We start from the raw sequence: 23,836 nt of genomic DNA, 5'->3' as shown, positions 1-23,836 counted from the left end.
CTTACGCCGTGTGTGTGAACATAGCCTTATGCTTACCGTCCAATCCACTCCCACCCCCATCACGCTACAGTACAGACGTATACTAGGCAACATAACGTGATATTGCACTTCCTTCCCAGGTGTTCATGTACAATATTGTATTCCTTTGTGAAAATGAGTACCGCGGCGTAAACATTTGCATCCCCTCTTGGAAAGATGGAACTTCGAAGTAATCGCTAATTAATCACCGTAATTTAGCTTACACTTATGCATGGAGCAACTGGAGCACTTAAAATGTACAATAATCATTTCACTACCCGACAAATCCAAAACTTTATTCATATGTCACTGGCGCATGGTAACAACCAACTGACTGCAGACCATTTCCGGTCACACATTAACGCAGCACCCCCTAGTTCCGTCACCTCTGGATGTGGAAGAAATGAATTTACAACAATCTATTTTTCTCGTATAAATGTATTCGGTTTTTACTGCATTTTGTATTTCTTTTTGTTGTGCGCGATTGCTTGACTTGGTTCTGATTTCTTCACAGCAGATTTTAGCCATGTTTATAAAAAGTGTCCCATTAATAGCGGACACTTTAAACCAAAAAAATAAAATTGTAAACAAATACTGGTTTATTATTTACAAATAGCAACAATCACATTAGAGCTTTCTATTAGATGGATGTTGCATCATGAATAGAGTAATATATTTTGATATGGATTAGAATCATGTGAAATACACGAAAAACAAAGAAAAATAAATCCCATTGTTAAGAGTCAAAATTGACAAGATTAGTTACTGAAGTAACACATGCAATAGGCCTATACTGTTATTCACTCATGGATTAAGGGAGAAAATTATGGTTTATTGCTCAAAAGGTGTCAAAATGTAAAGTTGAATGAATTTTTCTTAATTTCTTCTTTTTTTTTTCTTAGTGCTGTAAATGTTCTGATACAATGAAAAAAAAATTAAGTGTCCCCTTAGTAGAGGTTATTTGACCATTTGGCACACTCAAGAAAGTGTCCCTTTAATAGGGGTTGGCTGTAGTGTTAAAAGATATATTTCCCCTCGTTTCACGGAAAAGTTCCCCCTTAATAGGGGTGTCCCCTGAATTGGTGTGTCCCAAATGAGGATCCTGCTGTATTTTAGACAAGAATTCATTGTGCGTATTCAGCGTGAATTTCAAGCCTTTTTTTAAACTGCATTTGACAAACTATACAGTTTTGAATAAAATGTAAGTGCCTACTCAAAAGCGGTAGTATTTTTCACGTTGCCAATTCATTTTAATGTACATTTTTCTTTTAAAATAGACATCAGCAAAAAAAGTAAATAACCTAATTTTAGCATACCATTCAAGGAAAATACAAAATAAATGAGATTGATGATATCACTGTGTGCTGTGCTGAGGGCGCTAGATAGAAACGTGAATAAAAAATACACAAAACACAATGAGGTATCATATTGTATGTAGTTTAATTTCCAAGTACCTACGCTTGATTTTTGTCTATTCATCCTTACATACGAAACATTCATACTGTCGTCTCTTGTAGCTCACACAAAAATCTATACATTTTCTCAGAGTTTCTTTGTCAACGTTTAAAATTTACATACAGTTTCGGTCTAATATTTAATTTATTGGAGTAGCCAACAATTAACATAAACCCCCCTTTATAAAGGTTTGTCCCTTTTCTAAGCCAAGTACTGAAATAATCTATGGAGAAATGATAAATGAACTGGAAAAATATTAATGTGAGATTAATTGCAAAACAGCAACATCATTGTAAAGCATCAGCAACAATATAGCACCGTGAAAATAAAGAAATACTTGCTTAAAATATTTTCATTATTTATGGAATTATTGCCTCATATGACTCCATGTCAAAAAACAAAATATTTGTAGATGAATAGAGTACTTACAACTTGAATGCTTCTGAATGAAATAGACAAAATGTGAAGAGTAAACATTCAGAAATAAGGTTATACATGTCAGCAAGTCAAATCAACCTTAAGATAATGGACATTTCTGTTAAGCCCCACCCTTTGGATATTGTTGTTAAGTTTGATTGACACTCCGGACAAGCCCATTTACCTTGCACATCATATGTATTCATAAATCACATGATACACCTGTCTTTATGTTAACTTGTTACCAACAATTTAATTGGATTGGAGGTAGGGCACATAAGAGCAATAGCATTCAAGGGACTGTTGTCGCCCTCAATGCAAAGCCTCCTCAAGTCTAATTCCGAATTTATTAATGTCTCATAATGCGAATAAATCAACTGAATAACCAATAAAAAAATCAATCAATCAGTCCATTAACTAGTCAATTGACCAATCAACTGACCACCAAATTTAGGGCTCATAAAGAAAGCTGCATTTGATTTTGTACTGATTTTCTGATTAACCCACAATGTAAGAAAAACATACCATCATTAAAACTTCATACTTACTATCAAGGAGTAACAAAATTAAGTGGTAATATTTAAAAGTTCAAAAACAAATGGCAATGTAGTTGCCTCATTACATATTATATAAAATGTTTCTGTATAAACATTACATTCCTTGTTTATCCCATATTAATCGTTTGAACTACGTTGTTTTCTTAGATTTCAATAATTGTTAAATAAAGCTCTATCCACACTATCAAATTTTCTTTGACAAAAAAATGTGACAAGCCCATATATAGTAACGCTATGCCTATATATGGTCATGTTGTGATGTCATCATGCCCATATATGGTCATATCACACTTTTTTGTCACACAAAATTTGATAGTGTAGACAGAGCTTAAGATGGAGATTAAGCTTGAGCCTTAATTTCATTGCAACTATGTTGAAAATTAAAAATGAGGAAGGGGATAGAACAGTAAACTATACAGCTGAACACATAGGGACAGGGAATACAACAACACCAGATATCTTACATATGCTGAAGTTCACACATCTGTTGTTTGAGGCAGAGATGAGAAGAAATTAACAATCTCCCCTAAGATGTCCAGCTCCATAAAACATAAGACAGCATAAGAATAGTTTCACAAAGATAGCATTGTATAAAAGCAAACAACCGAATGAATAAACTAATAACTTTAAAAATAAGACATCTATTTGTCCTTTCGTAAGCATTGCACTTACATTTTATATGCGTTCTTTAAATTTAGATCACCGTTTTATAGTTACTTTTAAAACATCTACCTTTTAACTATTATTCTAAGAGTCATATTACAACTACTAGAGTGAAATTCATTTCACAGTCCTCTTAGAATAATCCATACATCCATACAATTGAATACATAGTAAAGAAAAATTAGTTTAAAAAACAGGGGTATTATACTAGAAGAAAAATAACCATTTTCTATAAATATCCTGCACTTTGTAAAGCAATAGTTGTTTCCTAGCACAATATACATGATTGTTTTGTCTACATTAATAGTAGTAATTACTGATATACTATTTTGCCTACATTAACAGCAGTAATTACTGATAGACTTTTCTGTCTACATCAACAGTATTAATTACTGATAGATATTTTTGTCTACATTAACAGTAGTAATTACCGATAGCTGGCATGGTAAAAAGAAAAAAATATAGCCAGAAATAAAAATGCTAAATTAGTAAATGGATTAGGTTTAACATGTAGGGTAAGTTGATTTACTTTAATAAATAATTAAATCTATATGCTATAAATTATTATTAAATGTTCCACCATTTTGAAGGTTTGGATTTGTGTGGTCTGCTTCACACAGGCTCCCTGTGTTGTCATGGTGATTCTCTTCCCTGGATTCGGTGTGGTGATTCATAACTACTGACCCCTACAAGAACAATGTTGTCAGTAAATTATTTATTTGTTTGCTTTGGACCGTATGCCACCATCCTACACTATCACTTGGTTACTCTGATTTCAGCGTCACACGCAAACATACCAAAATTAAAGGTTTTGTGTATATTTCATATAATATGCAAACTAAAAATGAAAAGAAACCAAGTTTATATGATGGTAACAGCAAATCTGAAAACAGAGTACTGTAGCTAAATACATGCCATCAATGTACATCATCACCTATCACTTCATTATAACCATACAGTACACTACCATCATCAGGCATCATCATTATACACCATCCACTGTCACTATAATACCATCATTAAACATATAGACCATTACCATACACTATTATCTTAGACCAGTCTCATACACCATCACCATACATCATCATCACACACCATCACCATACACTGCCACTGTATACCATCACCATATACCAATGTACACCATCCTAGTTATCTATTATCTTAGACCATCAATATGCACCATAAACATACACCATCAACGATCCCCTTACACCAATTATACCAATCACCATTCTCTTTTTAGGTTTGAATGAAATCATGCTACTTACTGGAAACACTGGAGCCCTGACAACCGCTAAACAGTCAGAGGGGGACTGGTTACTACGAAGGGCATTACTTGAGAGAGATGTAGGTGAATTAAATGGAGTACCTAAACATAGACAATCAAGGAAAATAGAGCATAGTTTTTTAACACTGTGACTTGGTTAAATCTTCCAGAGTGTGTGCTAATACTGCTTTTTCACAGCTATCTTAAATCTAACATATTATTAATATCCAAGTGTGAGAAAGCTGTATCATATGATGATATAAAAGGCTCTGTCCAAATAAAAATAAATGTGATATGGCCATTTTTTCGGTGTAATATATCATCACAACCATATATGGGCACATCATACACATTTGATAGTGTGCAGAGAGCTAAAGAGTTACTCTTCGTCTTGGTCAGAATGAATCCAAGGTGAACAGGGTTTAAGATAGTGATTTAACAACCAGTGTTGGCCAACTCAATGAATAGAAGGTAAAAGGTCTACTTACCTAAAGCATTGCCACCTATACTATTCTTGGTAGGAGACCCAAATGGATTGTTAGACGGGCTTTGTGCAGGTGTTGGAGCCATAAAACTATTTCCTAATGAAGACAGCTGCTGTGTTAGGCCTAGCATCCCTCCCTCTTTGACCTCAAGTATTACCCATATTGTATCTGCAACAAGCAAATAAAAAACGCATGCTTTTTTTAAAATGATACAAAATAAATAAAGTGATGGTGAAAATATCACATTTTTAGTTTCTGATTATATAGTAGGAATCATTTTATATGAAGATATGTGAAAAATATGTGACATAATTACTGCTCCTCTCTGCAACCTGAAGGTTTCCAATACCTCCCAGACTTACCTCCAAAATATGTACCACTAGCTGTGGACATTCTCCACTGGCCCCCGTAAAGCCCACACTGTGATGGGCTCTGCATCCGTACACTGACGTCGGTCATCTCGCCCGGTTGTAGAGACTCAACCATCACACGATCTGTTGGGCCTAACTGATGACCTTGTATATACCTTAGACATACACCTTCTGGCCAGCTCTGGTCAGCAACTACAAACAATGGAACAGAAAATAATGATAAGGATGAAATTACTTTGTAATTCCCTCAAACAAATACAACATTAATAGAAGTAATAGTAATGCAGATATTCAAAGTTAGGCAAATTTGCAGATGAAATTTTTGAAAATTCAGGCTTTAGGAATATGGGACTCAATCTAGGTATGGTAATAAGATAAAGCAATGGGAGAGCTTAGGGAAATTTAGACTTGCCACAAGTGCCTTATTATTATTTTTTCTCATTCTAGACAGCACCACCAATGAGCAAGTTAATTTTGAGACAGAAAAGGGACTTGTAAAACACTGCATGCAGATACCTGGATGCAAAAGGTATGACGTAATCTTATGTATCTGGATAAATGGGCAGACCGAAATAAATAATTTCAACCAATCACTATGCTCACATTTTTAAAGCCACAAACGTGTACAGAAACTGAGTCACGTCTTGCAGTGACTAGTTAGGCATGGCTAAAAAATAGATTCTACACAGGACAAGTGGGCAATGGCAAAGACGAATTAAGCTTAGGCTAGATGTCCCATATTACAAATGTACAGCACAAGTTTCCGGGAGGATGGCCTACTAGGCCTCCTAGTCTAATAGTAGAGAGAGGCCTGGTAGGCCATTAAGTTCTTACTTAATAATACTGTACCTTTTTAACAATGTTCTACAGTTTATTACTAGAACTACGGTTATCAGTCAATTACGTCGTTCAGCTGGCCAATAACTAATTTTAACTAAATTAATTCAAGTAGGTATGCAAAAGGCAGTTGCCTAGCTTAGGTGTCGAGACACCGCACAACTTTAATTTGAAAATTACCAAGATTAATTCATATGCATGAAGTCAGCCAATCACATGACTTACAAATTCAGTAATGCATACGCTATCACACATTGAATTTGATGTGTTAAATCGTACGCATGAATGATTAGGCAGTGTTGGCGAAGGCCCTAATCAGAAAAAAAATTGAGTATGGGACGCCAATAAAATAAGTTATAGAGTGCCCTAAAGAGTGAGAACAGGTAACCCAAAATTAGGGCCTAGAACCCAGGCTAGAGGAAATTGTACTCTCTCTTGACAAAAAAAAAAAAAAAAAAAAAAAAATATACGCTCAAGTGGTTAAAAATCACCTCATTATATCACTACTGTATATTATGCCAGCTAGTGCCTCTTCTGACCTAATCATCAAGCCCCTAGACTTAAATTTTACACCTCCCCCACCCCATTAACCAGAGGCAGATCCAGTAGGGGAACACGTTCCCCCTGTTTTGACATTAAATTTTTAAAATTTCAATGCATATCAGTGTTATATGTTACTCACTTCTATTCTATTCTGAAACTGTCATGCCCCGCGTTTGAAAAATTCTGGATCCGCCCCTGCAATTAACCAACCCATAGCAGTGCTCCTAGATACGCCATTTATTATACTAATGTTAACACGTTTGCTGACAGACTCAGCACCAAGGACGTGAGTTGATGTCCACACCTGTCCAACCTACCACTATTGCACATAAACTCGCGCCCTGGAGGTTCAGGGAAGGACTCGGAAGTAATGATAAAAAAATACTACTGTATGTTTGTTCATGCTTCACTACAGTTGATGTAAATGATTTGTGGCACCCTTAATGCCATGGGATGGAACTAGGAAAAAAGGCTTATGCAGTCAACTTGTTAATCCTCATTTATGTAATTCCAACACAATCTTGGTTTAAAATAAAATCCAAATAGATAGCAGGTAAATGCATATTCCGGTAATGAATGAAGGCTAGAGATTCATTATTTATGTCTAGTAGAGTTTCTAAAGTCCTTTTATTTTCATCTGTGCATTGTTGTGCATTAGATGATTCCATTACACTAGTTATATTGCATAGACAATAAGACAAATCACCTGGATTTTGTATTCGCCAAGTCTTGATAAACTCTGTGTTAGGTGGAACTGATTCACCTTCTCCTATCGTAATGTCGCGTACAAATGTCATTGACGGTAACCGCTCCCTGGGTGCTTCTAAATCAAAATATGCACCTAATGCTTCTTGTAAATTCCTATAAAAAGATGAACGATGCTGTTAAATGAGAATGGATTAAATAAAGATGACATTATGATAAACCAATTTACACTGATATATAATTAAATATTCATAGTGATTAAATGAATATTCATAGTAATTAACTGAATATTCATTGCTATCATTTAATTGGATATTAATTGCCCAGTAATATAGACAAATTATTATGCGAGCCAACCAACAATTAGACGACAGTCGCTTTAACTCCAAGATATATACAGCGACTGCCAAAGCAATTTTATGTGTCTGCTATCAAGAACAGGCGTTTCAAATCCCTGTATCAAACACTGTTCAAGGCCTATTCTTTTGGCAGAATGACATTTCTACAAGGTCATACTTCGGTCAACTTGTATCAACGTTCAATACCCGTATTACTTCAACCTTATTTAAACCATTTTAAAGACCATATTTTATTATATATATATATTTTTTTACGAACGCCTTTTACGTTCTTTAGAAGGACGCCCTCTAGTTCACGTTAGTACTCTTTTGAAGATAGGATTGCGTTCCAACGAAACCACAAGAATGAGACCTTTTGCAATTCTTTACTCTTTTCTAATACATAAGGCTCACTGGAACAGTACTCACTGTGAGTACTGTTCTGTGATATCTCACTGGAACACTACTCACAGGATATCCAGTGAGTATTAACAATACAATTTAAAGGTAGGTTGTTGGTTGAGTACGAATATGGTTTATATGGGATTCTAAATTCAGATCTTCAGGTACTGTTTTAACCATTGGAATTCTCAGTGAAATTAGCTTTATATTCTGTGGGGAATGTATATAATAGTAGTACATCCTATTGTAAAGCAAATTAGCAACTCCTTGATTTATGATTAATGTGAAATAAACATTAGAAAATAAGTAGAGTTTGATAAACTGTTGACACCAACAGTTATTTCTGAATTAAGCAATATTAGTTTTCCTGCCATCCAATGGATGTCACTTTGAGATTTTGATAAAAACCAACAGTTTGAAATGTAATTGTGTAATTACAAAAATCTAATTTGTAATTGTAATGTAATTGTAATAATGTAATTGTACACCCATTTACATTTAAAAATGTAATGATTACAATTGATTAATATTACAAATTATGATCACCCCATGTCTGAGGTATTGGTACTGGTACGGTGCACATAATACCAATACCTTGCGGTTGCAAAGTGTAATCAGCATTTCATGATCTTTTTGACAAATTACTGATACTGTACGGTACCTACTTACAGTATTTTAATGAAGAAACTTCAGAATAACCCTAATCAGTATTCAGTGAATTTTAGTAAAGTGTAAACAATCTTAAATAATTAAAATAAATCAAAAGAAATGAGTGAATTAATCTCATTCTAATATTAGATTTCATTGCACTATACATTGAAATATGTATCTTTTATATAAAATAATAATCTCTCAGATTCTAACACTGTATTGTACCAAAAAGGATATAGTCTTAAATGCCCCTCCCAACCAACATCTGTGATTTATGTTAGTAGACACTTTTATAGCCAAAATTAAATTAAGATGAGATAGATATGAAGTTATAAAAAGACTGACTCACATGGTACTTCATAGTGTTATCTGTACAAAATCAAAACAAGACACAATTGTTTCTGTCGATCAATGCACTCAATTCGTTTCAACCCTTTTTTGCGGCCAGAAACGTGCCAAAAATAAATTAAACAGGAAGAACCCTACGTCTGTGTTTTTCTTTCTATTTTTTACGAGTGGATCAGACACTTGTCTGTCTTCCTTTATAATATTTGAATTATGGCAGTTAATCTTTCTTTACAACTGTACCAAAATAATATGTTGTCTTAAACTCACTGTAAAAACAGTAAATAGTGTGTAAACCCATTTGTTTCTTTTAACTTTTCTTCAACAGTGACTTACTGTACTTCCTTTGAAAATAAGGTGAGTCTTTTTTTTAAATAATTTTTGAAACATCATCAGAGGGATGAAAAAAAAATGTTTTTATTTAGCAAATAGTTTTGCCAAAAACATCTAGACACAGTAGAAAATAAAAATGTGGCAAAGACAAGCCAAACAAGTCACTCGTCGCAAAAATCAATTTTGAGTTATTAATACAGTGTTAGAGAGTAAAATAATAGCTATAAAATGGTAAAAAAAAATCATTCAAATCGGACATTTCCTTATGAAGTTACAAGCGTTTAAACATACAACTGTTTAAAGAACAATATATGAGAAATCAGCCTTCAAAGTTTATGATTTCAGGCATTTCTCATGCAGAAACTATCTTCAAATCCTTAAAAAGTATTGTTTTAACATTGAAAATGGGGAAAATAACAACATAGAATGATGTATAGATATATAAAGGTTCGTTTAGTGCAATAAAATAGATTTTTTACAATTTGACATTCCAGCATGTTTTTGCCATTTTCTTTGAAACACGATTTGCGACAAATGACTGGTTTGGCTTGTCTTTGCCACAAATAAAGTTTTACTGGTGAATGCTAACGAGTGTAGTAATGATATGGTTAACTGCTTTAAATTTATATAATTAGGAAGAAATGTATATACCTTATTTTTGGAGATTTCAAGGCAGTGGTCGTTGTAATAAAATAAAGAAAAACCTATTTTTTTCCTTAAATTTCCATTTTTTTCGTGGCGGTGGTGTGCTAGTTGCCTAAAAATAAGATTCTATTTTTATTCGAAATCATATTAATGGCAAGTGGCATGTTCGCTAAACAAGGTAAAAAAAAAGAATATCGTCTAAGGCGCTTTCTTTAATGTTATTTTTAAATAATTTGTATAAAACACACTGTTATGATTGTTTCTTGATAATATAGTCATTTTGCAGTCAACTGCACACGTCTGTCACATGGAGTGACACATTGAACCCTTTGGTTTATGGCTTGACTTTTAATATCATTTCCTTTCCATGTGCTAGTAGATTTCATGTTGACACCTTCACAAGACTTGCAGTGTAATACTACTACAGCAGGATCAATCTCTGGTCAATGTTGTTTTTTTTTTAAAGTACAGTACACCGAGGTTCAAATATATTACACTGAGATTCAAGTACAGTACTGATCAAGTACAGTAAATTCAAGTACAGTAGGCCTACACTGAGATTCAAGTACATTGCTGAGACTCAAGTACATTATACTGACATTCAAGTATATAGTACACTGACATTCAAGTAAATAGCCGTCCCATGGCAAAACAAAGTAAAGTAATAAACTGCTTTTATATTTTTGTTAAGTTACCTTGTTTTGCCTTGGAATGGATGTACATTATAATGACATTCAAGTACAGTAAATTTAAGTACAGTAAAATGAGATTCAAATATATTACACTGACATTCAAGTACAGTACACAGAGACTCAAGTACAGTACACTGAGATTCAAGTACAGTACACTGAGTTTCAAGTACAGTACATTGAGATGAAGTACTGTACAGTACACTGAGATTCAAGTATAGTACACCGAGATTAAAGCACAGTACACTGAGATTCAAGTACAGCACATTGAGATTAAAGTACAGTACATTGAGATTCAAACACTGATATTCAAGTACAGTACACTGAGATTAAAGTACAGTACACTGAGATTCAAATACAGTACACTGAGTTTCAAGTACAGTACATTGAGATGAAGTACTGTACAGTACACTGACATTCAAGTACAGTACACTGAGATTAAAGTACAGTACACAGAGACTCAAGTACAGTACACTGAGATTAAAGTACAGTACACTGAGATTAAAGTACAGTACACTGAGATTCAAATACAGTACACTAACATTCAAGTACAGTACATTGAGATGAAGTACTGTACAGTACACTGAGATTCAAGTACAGTACACTGAGATTAAAGTACAGTACACAGAGACTCAAGTACAGTACACTGAGATTAAAGTACAGTACACAGAGACTCAAGTACAGTACACTGAGATTAAAGTACAGTACACTGAGATTAAAGTATAGTACACTGAGATTCAAGTACAGTACACTAACATTCAAGTACAGTACATTGAGATGAAGTACTGTACAGTACACTGAGATTAAAGTACAGTACACAGAGACTCAAGTACAGTACACTGAGATTAAAGTACAGTACAGTAAGTTCAAGTACAGTACACCAAGTTTTAATACTTAGAGTTCTTTTCCCCAAGTACACTGACCAAGTACAGTACTGAGATAGTTCTTTTTTCCTAATATTGAATAATACTGTAGGGTCTACTTACAAAATAATGGAAAATTTCATGATAATGGTGATTGCTGTAGATCAACTTTAAGAACTTTTGTACTGTTTTCAGTAAAAAGAAAATCGGTAATTGAAAAATAATTTGTTTTATTGTGTTTATTTGGAAGTTAATGATTTTTTTTTTAATTTTTAAAGGTTTTTAAAAGATTTCTCTTGACTACTCCTCCTTCATTACAAACTTACTTTCTCTGGCACATTAATTTTTCTATTGAAACACTTCATGTGCCAACTGTCTGCACTACGATTATAAGGTCAAACTGATTTACACATTTGCCATGCACTGCACTCACAAAAACAGTTTTGTAATGCAGTTGCATAATAGATTTCATATATTTTATAAATCAGCTTTTCTAGGCTTATTTTGTTACAACTGCTGTAACTAAGAATTCGGGAGACGAGAGTTTCGCTGATAAGCCCAAATCTCAGAAATGTTGAAAATCCATGTTTTCTTTCATGCATTACTGTATTTGATTGAAAGCATTTTACAGAAGATCTTTCTAGGTATCATACTATCAGTAATACTCAGAAAGCCTTTATATGGCAACATCGATGTCAGTGAACAAAGGGAAAATTGACAGAAATATTAACTTACTCAATTATTGGTAACAAAAAGGCAAAGCCGTTTTTGGTATTTTGGGGTTAATTCGGGAGGATTCGATAAAACAAGGGAGACTGGGAGATTGCATGGAAACTGATATATCGAACTGGGAGAATTGATTTTATGATTATTTTATGATATTATGTGGGTAATATTTTAGTCTGGATAATGATAATCAACTGGGTCTCTGGTCACTAACTGTGACAATGACCACTCTCAATGAGAGTGCCACGACAGCTGACAAACAGCCAGACTGTAAAATAGCTGAAAATTAGGCCTTGACATCTCTTACCTCTAATATAAACATGTATTATGCAATCAAATAGTTACAAAATATTGAGCTACTGTACTTTATGATGTATCATCTGCGCAATTAAAACACAATATGAACGAATAGTATTAACGATCTACAAAAACAATACAATAAGCACTCTTTTATGACAGTGTGGCACACAAGCTGACGCAAGCCTAGGCCTACATATTTTTTTAAATACAAACAATAAACAAAAAATACAATATTTAGAAGGCCCAGAGGCAAGCCTAGACCTACGTAGGCCTAGGCTTAATTTGACAATGTTGTTTTGATGAGTCAGGAAGGCCCATCCCATTCTATTTTCAGACCTAGCCTAGGCCTAGGCCTCAATCAAAACAAAACAACAGACAACACTGTCACATATATAGACCATACATACATAACAGCTTTAGAATATACATTACCAGTTGTTCATATCAAGAAAAAAGGCACAGGCATTGGGGTTGGTGTTGCCTGACAGTCTCTGAAACTCACTGATCAACACATCCTTGTCAGTTGTCCCCAATGAACTAAATTTGTTCATGAAATCTTGATCCAATTCCATGTCAACATCCATGGCTGAGAAGTTCAAAATGATCTAATGAAACTTGTAAAATAATCTGTAATAGTAATTGGTAGTCACACTGTTTCTATCTAATCTGGACAAATATGTAAATTCTACGCCATTCTTGTTGCCCGTTTTCGTCTAATGTCTTCAAAATATGTAGGCCAGCTTTCTCTAGCCCAGATTCTACTCTAGTTGATTACGTCCACCCCACAGTGTAGTGCACACTCACTACCATCAAAACATGCAACCTTTCCAAGAGCTAACGCCACCACAACACAGCTACCGCCAATCGCGATCGCAAGACGAATGACTGACGAATGCCGACGTCATTGACAGTCTTCCCATCGTACTCTTGAAGGTCAAACCAGGTCAAACTTAAAGATTTATTTCCGGATTTGTTGATTTGCATGTGGGCGTCATGCATGGTGTGTTTTCATCGTTATAGGAAGTTACATTTTTCACTGAAGTTGAAACTTAAATACCAGAAATGATAAAACGTATAACTATTGTTCGACGTTTGTCGACTTTTCCAATAGTTACGAGAATACAGGATGTTTTTATGCAAGGCCAATATAACAAACGACTTTTGCATGGCCATGGTGGTGATGCAGCATCTGCAAGTGCAAGATGTTTGGCTATTGCTCGAAAGGATAGGCCTAGGCTTAGTTATTATAGACGATTGTGTAAAATTAATTCTCCGCTAATTCAAAATGTTAGACACTTCAATTGCACAACTTTGGTGTGTGCTGAGAGCAATATTCACCCAGGAGAGATAAGAACAAGCATGTTTGCCTGGCAAATTCACAACTATGGAAAAGACAACTTAAATCTTGTTGAAAAACTGGTGCCAGTCATAACAAAGCCAAAGGAATTACTGATCAAAGTGTATGCGTCAAGCATAAACCCCATTGATCTTCGTATGCAAGGAGGTTATGGTGCAGTGCTCTTGAATAAAGGTCGGAGATGCTCATCTGGAGATGAATTTCCGCTAATTCTTGGAAGGGACTGTTCTGGCGTTGTTGTGGATGTTGGTAAAGGGGTGATGGGTATCAAGAAGGGGGATGAAGTTTGGGCTGCTGTCAGTCAAATTAAGCCTGGTTGTCATGCACAGTATGTGTTGATAAATGAAGATGAAGTTTCAAAAAAGCCTGAAAGTTTGACGCATGTACAGGCAGCTTCCCTTCCATATGTTATTTCAACAGTTTGGAGTGCTTTATATGCCATAGCTCGTTTCCGTCCCAAAAAAGAATCAATTGGGAAGTCAGTGCTTATACACGGTGGTAGTGGAGGAGTTGGGTCATTCGCTATCCAGCTAGTAAAAGCATGGAATGGTAAAGTTTCAACAACATGCAGCACCAGCGCAGTTGATATGGTAAAAAAACTTGGAGCCAATCATGTTTACGATTATAAACAATCTGACTTCCAGAATTCGCTTCTGAAAGCTGGTGGATTTGATTTAATACTGGATACAATTGGAGGACCAACAGAAGACCTTTCAATGGAACTCCTCAAATCGGGCTCTCAGCTTATATCTCTAGTCTCACCTTTTATGGCAGACATGGATCGGTACGGTGCTGTTGTTGGATCACTTAGTGCTAGCACAACAATGTTTAAGAAAGCCATGGCTGTATCCAGAAAAGGTGGGAAGTACAGATGGGCATTTGCAACCCCAAATGCTGTTGCCTTGGAAACAATCGCACAGCTGGTTGATGAAGGGAAAATCAGACCCGTTATAGACAGAGTCTTCACATTTAAACAGATTCCAGAAGCTTTTGAGAAACTTGAGAAAGGTCATGCACGGGGCAAAATTGTTATTGATATGGGTGAAGAAAAGATTACCCCAACCTCTTCTGATTTTTACATGAATGCTGCTAACAACTAAATTTGAATTTATGAACTTCTTAATTAAATTGGTGACATAATTCCTGATGATTAATTGAATTATAGAATCAGGATGGCAATTTGCATCATAATTTCATATTATCAAATTGAAAATAATTAGCAATAATAAAGTTTACACGGTGAGAAGTGATGTGTATAGTGTTAAACGTGTTGGTTGCATTTATTTTGGTCACAATTATGTATTGCCAAAGCTAGTTGAAAGCTGTCTCTTATACACATCTAGATGTGTATAAGAGACAGCCCATCGTACTCTTGAAGGTCAAACCAGGTCAAACTTAAAGATTGTATGGTGGCGCTCTCCAACATTATATAACGCTATAAAAAGTACATAAATTACAGACTTGTGGCAAGTCTAGCTAGAGTATCAGTGATCTAATAACAAGTCAGTAAGACCAGCTGCACTGAATGATATAAAATATTCAATTACAGTACTGTATACACAAACAACAGTAGTAACAAAAAATATTGTGTTTAGTTTTATTGCACAACTTTAAAACTAAAATTACTCTAAATCAACACCTTTTAAAATCTATATTTACCAGTAGTTAAAATTACAAAATGAGTATTAGTACTACATGAATATTACAATGCCTAAATATTGTATTGTTAAATTTGTGACATGCTCATTCCAAAGTGGAAAATACTTTTTAGAAAGGTAAAGAATGTTTAATAATTATAAACAATTCTGCAAAAACAGGTTTTTGCAGAATACGCAATGTTAAATATAGTAGTAAAGAAAATTAAGATCATATTAATCTGATTTGTTTTTGAAAAATGTAATTTAAAATTTTTATTTGAATAATGAATTCTGCTGTAAACTGGGTCTCTGTACATTTAAAGAACTGCCCAATTCAAACCTTGTCTTAAAACTTTCCACTTTGGTAATCAGAGTAGATCATATTCTGTTCACATTAAAAAAAAAATCTCAAAGCTCACTACTGTATTCCCTTTAAATTGAACTATAATCTATTCCTGTACATGAATTGTAAGAAGATAGACGGTATTAGATTATGTACAATAAAAAAACGAGTTGATATGCAACATGAGAAAATTAGTGACAGTACTCCCTCTAATTAAAGACTCCTCTAATTAAAGACCACTTTTCTGTGTTCCCAAATTAATGAATGTCTTTTATCTTTATTAATTAAAGACTAAAGCTGCTAAAGACCAGGAAAACCCTAGTCCCAAATGTAGTCTTTAATTGGAGGAAGACCTGTAAAAAATTACAATTTTGCCATCAACTGAGAGGCAACCGATTTTGTTTAATTTGTTCAGGTGACAGTTGAAGACCAGCAGAGCTAGTGGTGAGGCAGGAAAGATGTAGGGATGACAGCTGCCAATAACATGTTATCCACATTGAGAGCAACAGTTCATCCTAACAATTGATATGCATATAAAAATATAATAAAATTATGCTCTGCATTGTAGCTAATCACTGGGGTAGAAGTATGAGGATGTTTATATTTTCAACAAGGGCAACAGGATGAATGTGAGATTGCCATTTAAACAAAAATACTGTACAATTAATGATATGATTGTTTTGAGAAGAACGATTCATGCAGTATTACACAAAATTTTGATAGGAAGTAAATCCCAATTAACATCAATTTGAATTCTGGTGGCATAGTTTCTATTTAATAAAATTTATTAGATTTACTATGTTTTAATAAAATTTATATATTGTATATGATATAATGGTACAGTATACTACTGTGTAAAACTAATCTATAAAAGGTAACATCCTGCTTGCATATAAAATCTAGATATCTATCAAGATCAACGAAAAGTGATTAATAAAAATGTCAATAGTGTCTGTAAGTAAATTAACATTATTAAACCCAGGATTAAACCACATTACATGTAAGAACTTATTTTAAATGAAATCTTTTAAAGACATACTGCTATGTAAATTGAAAGTTGATAACTTTGTTCAATTTATTTAAATCAGAAAACATAAAAAGTAACTTCATTTTTGATGGTTTTCTATATTTTATCTAGCAGTATATCTTTAATATGCTAAAATTCCGCATTTTAAGTTTCAGTATGTACTTACATGTAATACTGTAGTTAAATTTAGCATATTCTATAAAATCAAATTTGAATTTGATTTCATGGAATGTTATAAATAATGTTATTTCTACAAGATGTTTTGATAGTGTAATCTTTCACTATGTCGACCTTGATCACGCTGTCATCACCAGGAGACCACCAAAAACACTAAAATTCCTCGTCGTTTCCAACTTCCAGAAAGACATCGTACGCCTCACGGTTGCAGTTGCCATCTTTATTAAATACACACTTGTGGAAAGTTCCATCAACGCAGGCTGCTATAACTGACGTACCAGATCCAAAGGCACACATACAAGCACACTCAGCAGGCACTGTGAAGTGTGTTAGTCCCCACTGGGATTCTACGTACGGGCCTAGAAAACCAATCTTGCGCAGCCTGTGAATGAAATACGTTTAAAACATGCTTCAAAAATTCTAAACTCGGTGAAAACTCACCTAAATACACATTTCTTTTACTAATTCTGTTTCTAACTTATTGCTTTCTTCCCCTCCTTTATATGTGTAGTTCCAAATATCAGCCGGCACAGTGATTCCTTGAATAAGATTTTTTTGTTTCTTAACATAAAAGCAGTATTACCCCTTTGTGCTTCGCAGTGAATTTGGTTAGAGACCAACATGTACTTAACACATACTATCGTACTAAATCGGTGTTGGCTCATAATTTAATGAATAACAAATTTCAAAATAGTCATGATACATACGTTGATCTTCTGTTTAGTTCAGTTTCTTTTAATGCAAAAACATGAACAGTTCCTTTATCGCTGGAAACACAGAGGTAAGCTGAGTCGTGGCTAAAATTGATACTGTAATAAAAGAGAAGATTTGGGTTTAGAACACTTGAGATATTGTATTGACAGCATTTTGGGTTAAAGAGCTTTTGGTAATTTCCCATCGACTTATAAAAGTGGTTTATTTACCTTGATGTATCGGCATATGCATAAATATTTATTTGAATAATATGACAATGGTAATTTTTATTCATATATAAATGACTAAAAATATATATATGATGGATCCATAGAAAAAATATCAATTTACATAATTATATATATATACACACACACACATATATTAAGAGACAGTATATAAGTAATAATAGTTTTACACCACACATTCATTAAATAGATCACAATTGCAAATTTAAGGGATAATAAACTATTGCTGTCTAAAATATCAATCAGGTTATTTTTAACAAAAAACGTTTGTAATAACGCAATTTAACAGTTTACCAATACAATGTTGCTGGGTCAGATCCTCTTCTTAACTCTACAAGTAGCTTCTTGGAGAATGTGTCAAATACTCGTATTAGTGTGCCCTGAAAATTTGGTAATAAATATAAAACACAAAAAATTAATTTTATTTAATAATTATATTTGTTTTTAGTTATGGTTCTATGGTTTGGCCTATCCCCTTTCAAACCACTTCTGGCAAACAGAATCACCACACATTACATCCTTAGGATTTCAAACCCAAACGTGACAAAATTGTTTACCTTTGTAGATGCTGTAGCTACATAAGACCCTTGCTGGTTGATAGCTACACAAGCTAACTCATTCTGGTGGGCATTGATGAGTGTGGGTGAGTTAGACATTGCAGGTACTGTGTTTGTTAAATCAGCAAGCTGCAGACTACCCAGCTTATGCCCTGGAAATGCTAATAACTGACGGTCTCGACTTGGACAGATCTCACAAAGACCTACAGAGAAAATTGAAGAAACATTACCCTAAAAAAATGCTACATTGAAAATGTGCACTTGACAAAAAAACTTATAAGATAAATAAAGAGAACAACACTGTGACTTCAGACAGCATAAGGACCCCACTTGGAACAGATGGGACATTGTAGGCTTACCAACAACAAATTTGTTAGCTATACAGGTACACTATCACTGGGGTTGGCTAAACTAAGTACAGTACTAATATAATACTGTATTTAGCCTCGATTTTCCTCAAGCCTGCTAGCACTGCATGCACCTCACAGGATCTGGATATACTGGGTTCTTGGTCAACATTATGGCAACTTCTATTTTGTGGAAAAGTGCAAGGTTATGCATATTGATGATAAAAACCCAAATTTTTTTTATTATTTGTTTGGTGATGAAGTGTTTATGATGAAAGAAGAGAGAAGATCTTGGAGTAGTTTGTGATGCTGAACTTAATTTTAGACTTCAAGCTTCCACACTGGCTTCAGTTTTGTAGAACAAAGTTGCTTCAAAATGCTTTTCCTAGAAGAGTGATTACTTTATGGAATTCTAAAGAAGCTGTTGCTGAATCTACAATTAACCACAAGTATATTCTTGATAAGTATTGGGCTAACAATCGGCTCAAATATGCTCTTTATCAGCGGATTGATCTGATAGCATCGAGGGGCCTATTAGCCTATCGTTTTACTAGGGTCTCAATTTCCAGGATAAAATATCCTGGAATTCAGTATATTCAGTATGCATGCATGACAAAATACAGTAATGACAAAAATTATTGTTAAAGATTGATTAATAGATTACCATTTGGATTATCTCTGGTGTCAAAGGCAACAAGTTTGGTAGGATTGTCAGGAAATGAATATACATAGATCCTATTTCTCTGAGCTACAATTAACCTGTTAAAACAAGTAATAATCAAATCATGTTGTTGGTGTTGATAAATGAAATTTAAACACTGTGAATATAAAATCTCAAATGTTAAAAATTATTAATATCTAATTTTGTTTTCTTTTTACTCTACTGTATAAACGAGTAGTCAGAGACACTGGCAACCTATGATATTTAGAGGTGAACTCAATTCATACTTATCCTCCCGGATCCTAACTGCTACAACCGGCATTGAAAATGTTATTTCCAGGACAAATTCCTTCAAATAGTCATCCCAGATCAAAACGGTGTTCTCTGCAAATCGTGGTACTGAGCCACCACCTATGTAAACAATATATATATATCAATATATTGAAATATGTGTCTTACTGTCACGGTAATAATTCTGTCATATCATTACACTACTATCAATATAGAATACTAAGGTGTAATGTGACATCTTTTGTTACTATGCAACTATTGATGCGGTCGTAGCAGCTGAGTGACAAGGCATCCAAGCCATAGTTAATATATCATAGTTGCAATCACAAATTTAAACATTACTTCAATTTCTGTTCAAGTCTACTTGATACTGTAATATATTTCTATATTGCTGTATATTTTTGTATTTTAATATTTTGGTAACAAGCAAAACAAACTTCAATGCTTAGATGTTTAATTAATGATAACTAAGTATTCTTCATTAAGTTAAAATTGTTAATGCCAACATAGAAATAACTCAATGATTTATTCACTTTTATTCCTTCCAAAAGTGCCAACTTTAATGTACAGCAAGAGTCTAACTTACCAACAATTGCAATAAGGTTGGTCCTTTTCAACATCTCCACCTGGCTAACACTTCCAACTTTATCAACGTCTAAATAAGAGCAATAATAAGGTTACTAAAATAGTAAAACTTACCGTCAAATATTGTTTCTTTCACCATTGAGTACTTGGATATTGAAAATAATTAATAAATAAATTTTGATTTAATTTAATAAGACTCATATCCCTCATAATGCAATAAATTTAGTTCATAAAAATGTACAACTTTCTCACTGTTATCAAATTATAAAAACAATTTAACAAAGATCTTAACACATGTGAACATAAGAAAACAGTTGACCATTAAATTTAAACTGATCACCTCAACATATTTTAAAACATTCTTAAAAATAACATTTGTTCAAACCTAAATGTAGTTTTTCTGTTAATGGATCAACATTGTATATTCTAGCTCCACTTTCCATGGCACAGCTCAGGCAGCCTGAAAACAATAATGAGCATAATTTATATCAAACTATTAGGGTCTCAATGAATGGGAATTACCACCGTAAATCAGTTATTTTTTTTTTATAAGTAAACATTCTTTATCTTTTATTCTTTATGAAACCTATATTAAAAACTGTAGTTTGAACATTTGTTCACTCATAACAAAAATGCTTATTTACCTGATACACAATAATTTATTTTTTTTAGTTTCACGGTACTACGTACCATTTATTTCATGCAAGTTTACTTAAATAACATTACAATAAATATGCAAAGATCAGATATACGTAAATTCAAAATGTTTCAAATAAATTGCATGAAAAAGGTCATAAAGAAATCATGGCTTTAAGCTTATAACTGGTCTGTAAATGTATGAATACGAGTGAATAAGATAAAATAAAGTATATGAAAATAAAATAAAAAAGAAAAAATAAATAATAAATAAATAAAAAATATATTCATTGATTTTAACCAGAAATCAGACAACTGCCAATATAAAAGTGATTTTTTTTTTTCATAGAATGAAGTATCTACTATAGTGTTGTATTGAAAATATTGCATTCATGATGGCCTATAAGGTATTATATGCTAACATTTATAGTTAGAAGGTGTAGAGAATATCTGCTATTTGATTTGTTTTAGTCAAAGGATTTCTGTTCTAAAAGTATGTCACAAGGTAGTGACCCCAGGTCATTGACCTCAATGAGTGAGGTGAGAATGTTTTTAGAACTTTGTGAGAGAAGCGAGCGGAATTAGGGGAATGCGAAGGGTCTTGGTTGACGAAAAGTAATGACTCGGTGATGAGTTGTAATTAGCGACAGTAAACCTAGAATGTTCTAGAAGGACAAGAAGGTCTTTTTGCAACCAAAAAGAGTTACAGAATTCCCCAGGAGAAGGGAGTTTGTTTTTGTTTTGATAATCTTCTCGTGGAAGGTTGATAACGCTGGCTAGTGCGAGGACGGTACGCTGGTAGGTGAGAATATAGGCTATTTTGGGATCGGTGATGGAATCCTAGGCCTAGCTAATCTTCATCTGATATTACATCTAGTTTTATGTGGAATTCTCAAAGGACATTTGGAAACCTGTTTACATCGTTATTATTGTACTTGTTGGAATTACTCTCCTATATATAGTTTTGGACAGATACACTTACAGAACTTTGTAAACAATTTGTCAAACATCTTTGGGATTCGTCGTGGGATAATTAACACAATAGATTATTGCCTGTTCGTCTGTGGATCATCAGCCGTCATGCTTTTGTTTACTCCAGCTTATAAACTTGGATCACTAATGGAATTTTTAGTGGACAATTACATTTGGATTAATCAGAACTGGACCAAGTCACCTCATCATCTGTAAATTTGCTTGGTATGAACTTATTTATGCCTAGATGTATAATTATCAGTGGTGATTTATGTAATTTGTATAACTTAGGTCATTTGCCATCGGTACTCCGTAATTGTTTAAATCTAGTGTTCTTCTTTGCTCGAAGTATTTTCATGAAAAGGGAAAGTACCCACTATAATAAATTGTGTTAACTTTTATCGGTTGTCTGTTTGTGTGATTCCTTCTTCTGGTCTGAAGTGTGTCGTAACAATGTGCTTTTGAGTGGTGTTAAGTAGGACCAACTATCCTTCCTAGCTAAGCCTAGGTTAATTTGAGCATGGAGGAAAGCTTCTTTCCTCCATGGTAAAAAGACTAGCCTATCTATCTATCATCAGAATAATTATGTACTCAGATTTATTTAAATACTATTTTACTAAAGATCCCTTCCTAAGCGGCCTAACCTACGGTGTTGCTAGTAGTAATATTCTGTCTCAAGAAATTCGTTTTTGGCGAAATCTGGTCGGGCCAGCTTAGTGGATAGGCCAACCACCAGATTCATTCTCTGGGCTTTAGCTAGGCCTACATTTTGTTGCAATCGCTTAATCCCATCTGGCTCAACAGCGGGGACACAAGCCACCTAGCACCACCAACGACTGGCTGTCTATGGCTAGGCCTACAGCTATACAAACGTAGTTGTAGGTACGTTCATCTTAATAATCTAATTTATATATTAACAGCAATTTCAAATTTACCATGGTCTTGATTGAAACGTAGCTTTAATATTTCTTTACGAGCCATCATAAAGCAGAGATCAAGCCATTATTTTAGAATCCGTCACAGAAACATACTCGTCATACCTTCTACACACACAAAAGCAATATTATTGTAGTGTTGTTCATCCAGACTCTCAAACCTGGGCACTAACAAAAACAGTAGGTATCATACGGTATCATATCAATATCAACCGCTCTGGTGTTACATGAGAACGCATGGTCACTAAGACTACGAAACTTAACTAAACAAAAAGAGTTGACCAAATATTTAACATTTCTGGTACCTTATTATTCCTTTTCCTTTAGTGAGTTATGTCATTTTTTTTTCTTTAGTAACTTTCCTGGATTTTTTCATTTGTTGTGAATTAAAATTGAAAAAACATAGAGTAATAAAAGGAAAACCAAAAAAACTGTTTATTTTGCTTAGATAAAAATAGTATTGGTTAATGATTAAGCGTTCATAGAGTAATTATTATCGATAAAGTGCAATAGGATAAAGTTTAGAAAGACTATGTTCTGCGACGCCTGTACTTTCTTACTTGCTGCCGCCAAACATTTTCCCATATGAGTTCCAAAAAGAGAGAAAGGTCAGAAGAAAGGTCATTGGCTCTGACTATCCTAGTTAGTCACTGCAAACAAAATCAAATCAAAGACTTTAAAAGATGTAGGGTAGGTAAGAATATTTATGATTATGGCACCTCTAGATGGCCAGAAATGACATTCTCAGACATAC

At 33.9% G+C, this 23,836-nt stretch overlaps 3 protein-coding genes across 3 annotated transcripts; 1 reads left to right on the top strand and 2 right to left on the bottom strand.

Annotated features, from left to right (window-relative positions):
* Positions 1–1,439: 1,439 nt before the first annotated feature.
* Positions 1,440–13,484, bottom strand: LOC117100119 (protein ILRUN-like). The gene is made up of 6 exons (XM_033239694.1): positions 13,049–13,484; positions 7,326–7,480; positions 5,231–5,431; positions 4,872–5,036; positions 4,385–4,485; positions 1,440–3,796 (listed from the first exon to the last, which is right to left on the bottom strand). The coding sequence occupies exons 1-6, from the start codon at positions 13,198–13,200 to the stop codon at positions 3,665–3,667; spliced, it is 906 nt and encodes a 301-aa protein (XP_033095585.1). The 5' UTR covers positions 13,201–13,484; the 3' UTR covers positions 1,440–3,664.
* Positions 13,485–13,578: 94 nt separating this feature from the next.
* On the top strand, positions 13,579–15,223 carry LOC117100118 (reticulon-4-interacting protein 1 homolog, mitochondrial-like). The gene has a single exon (XM_033239693.1). It carries the CDS (start codon positions 13,679–13,681, stop codon positions 15,071–15,073), a length of 1,395 nt encoding a protein of 464 aa, XP_033095584.1. The 5' UTR covers positions 13,579–13,678; the 3' UTR covers positions 15,074–15,223.
* A 333-nt stretch (positions 15,224–15,556) lies between these two features.
* On the bottom strand, positions 15,557–23,235 carry LOC117100117 (WD repeat domain phosphoinositide-interacting protein 4-like). The gene is made up of 9 exons (XM_033239692.1): positions 23,083–23,235; positions 20,925–20,999; positions 20,541–20,609; positions 19,951–20,074; positions 19,667–19,761; positions 18,656–18,858; positions 18,393–18,478; positions 17,865–17,966; positions 15,557–17,539 (listed from the first exon to the last, which is right to left on the bottom strand). Exons 1-9 carry the CDS (start codon positions 23,129–23,131, stop codon positions 17,311–17,313), a joined length of 1,032 nt encoding a protein of 343 aa, XP_033095583.1. The 5' UTR covers positions 23,132–23,235; the 3' UTR covers positions 15,557–17,310.
* Between the last annotated feature and the right edge of the window lie 601 nt (positions 23,236–23,836).

Source organism: Anneissia japonica, unplaced genomic scaffold (genome assembly GCF_011630105.1).
Source record: "Anneissia japonica isolate Jap-2015-1 unplaced genomic scaffold, ASM1163010v1 scaffold241_len727266_cov204, whole genome shotgun sequence".
Lineage (NCBI taxonomy): Eukaryota > Metazoa > Echinodermata > Crinoidea > Comatulida > Comatulidae > Anneissia > Anneissia japonica.
The sequence above is the reverse complement of the archived record's forward strand: the minus strand, read 5'-3'. Positions and strand labels throughout refer to the sequence as shown.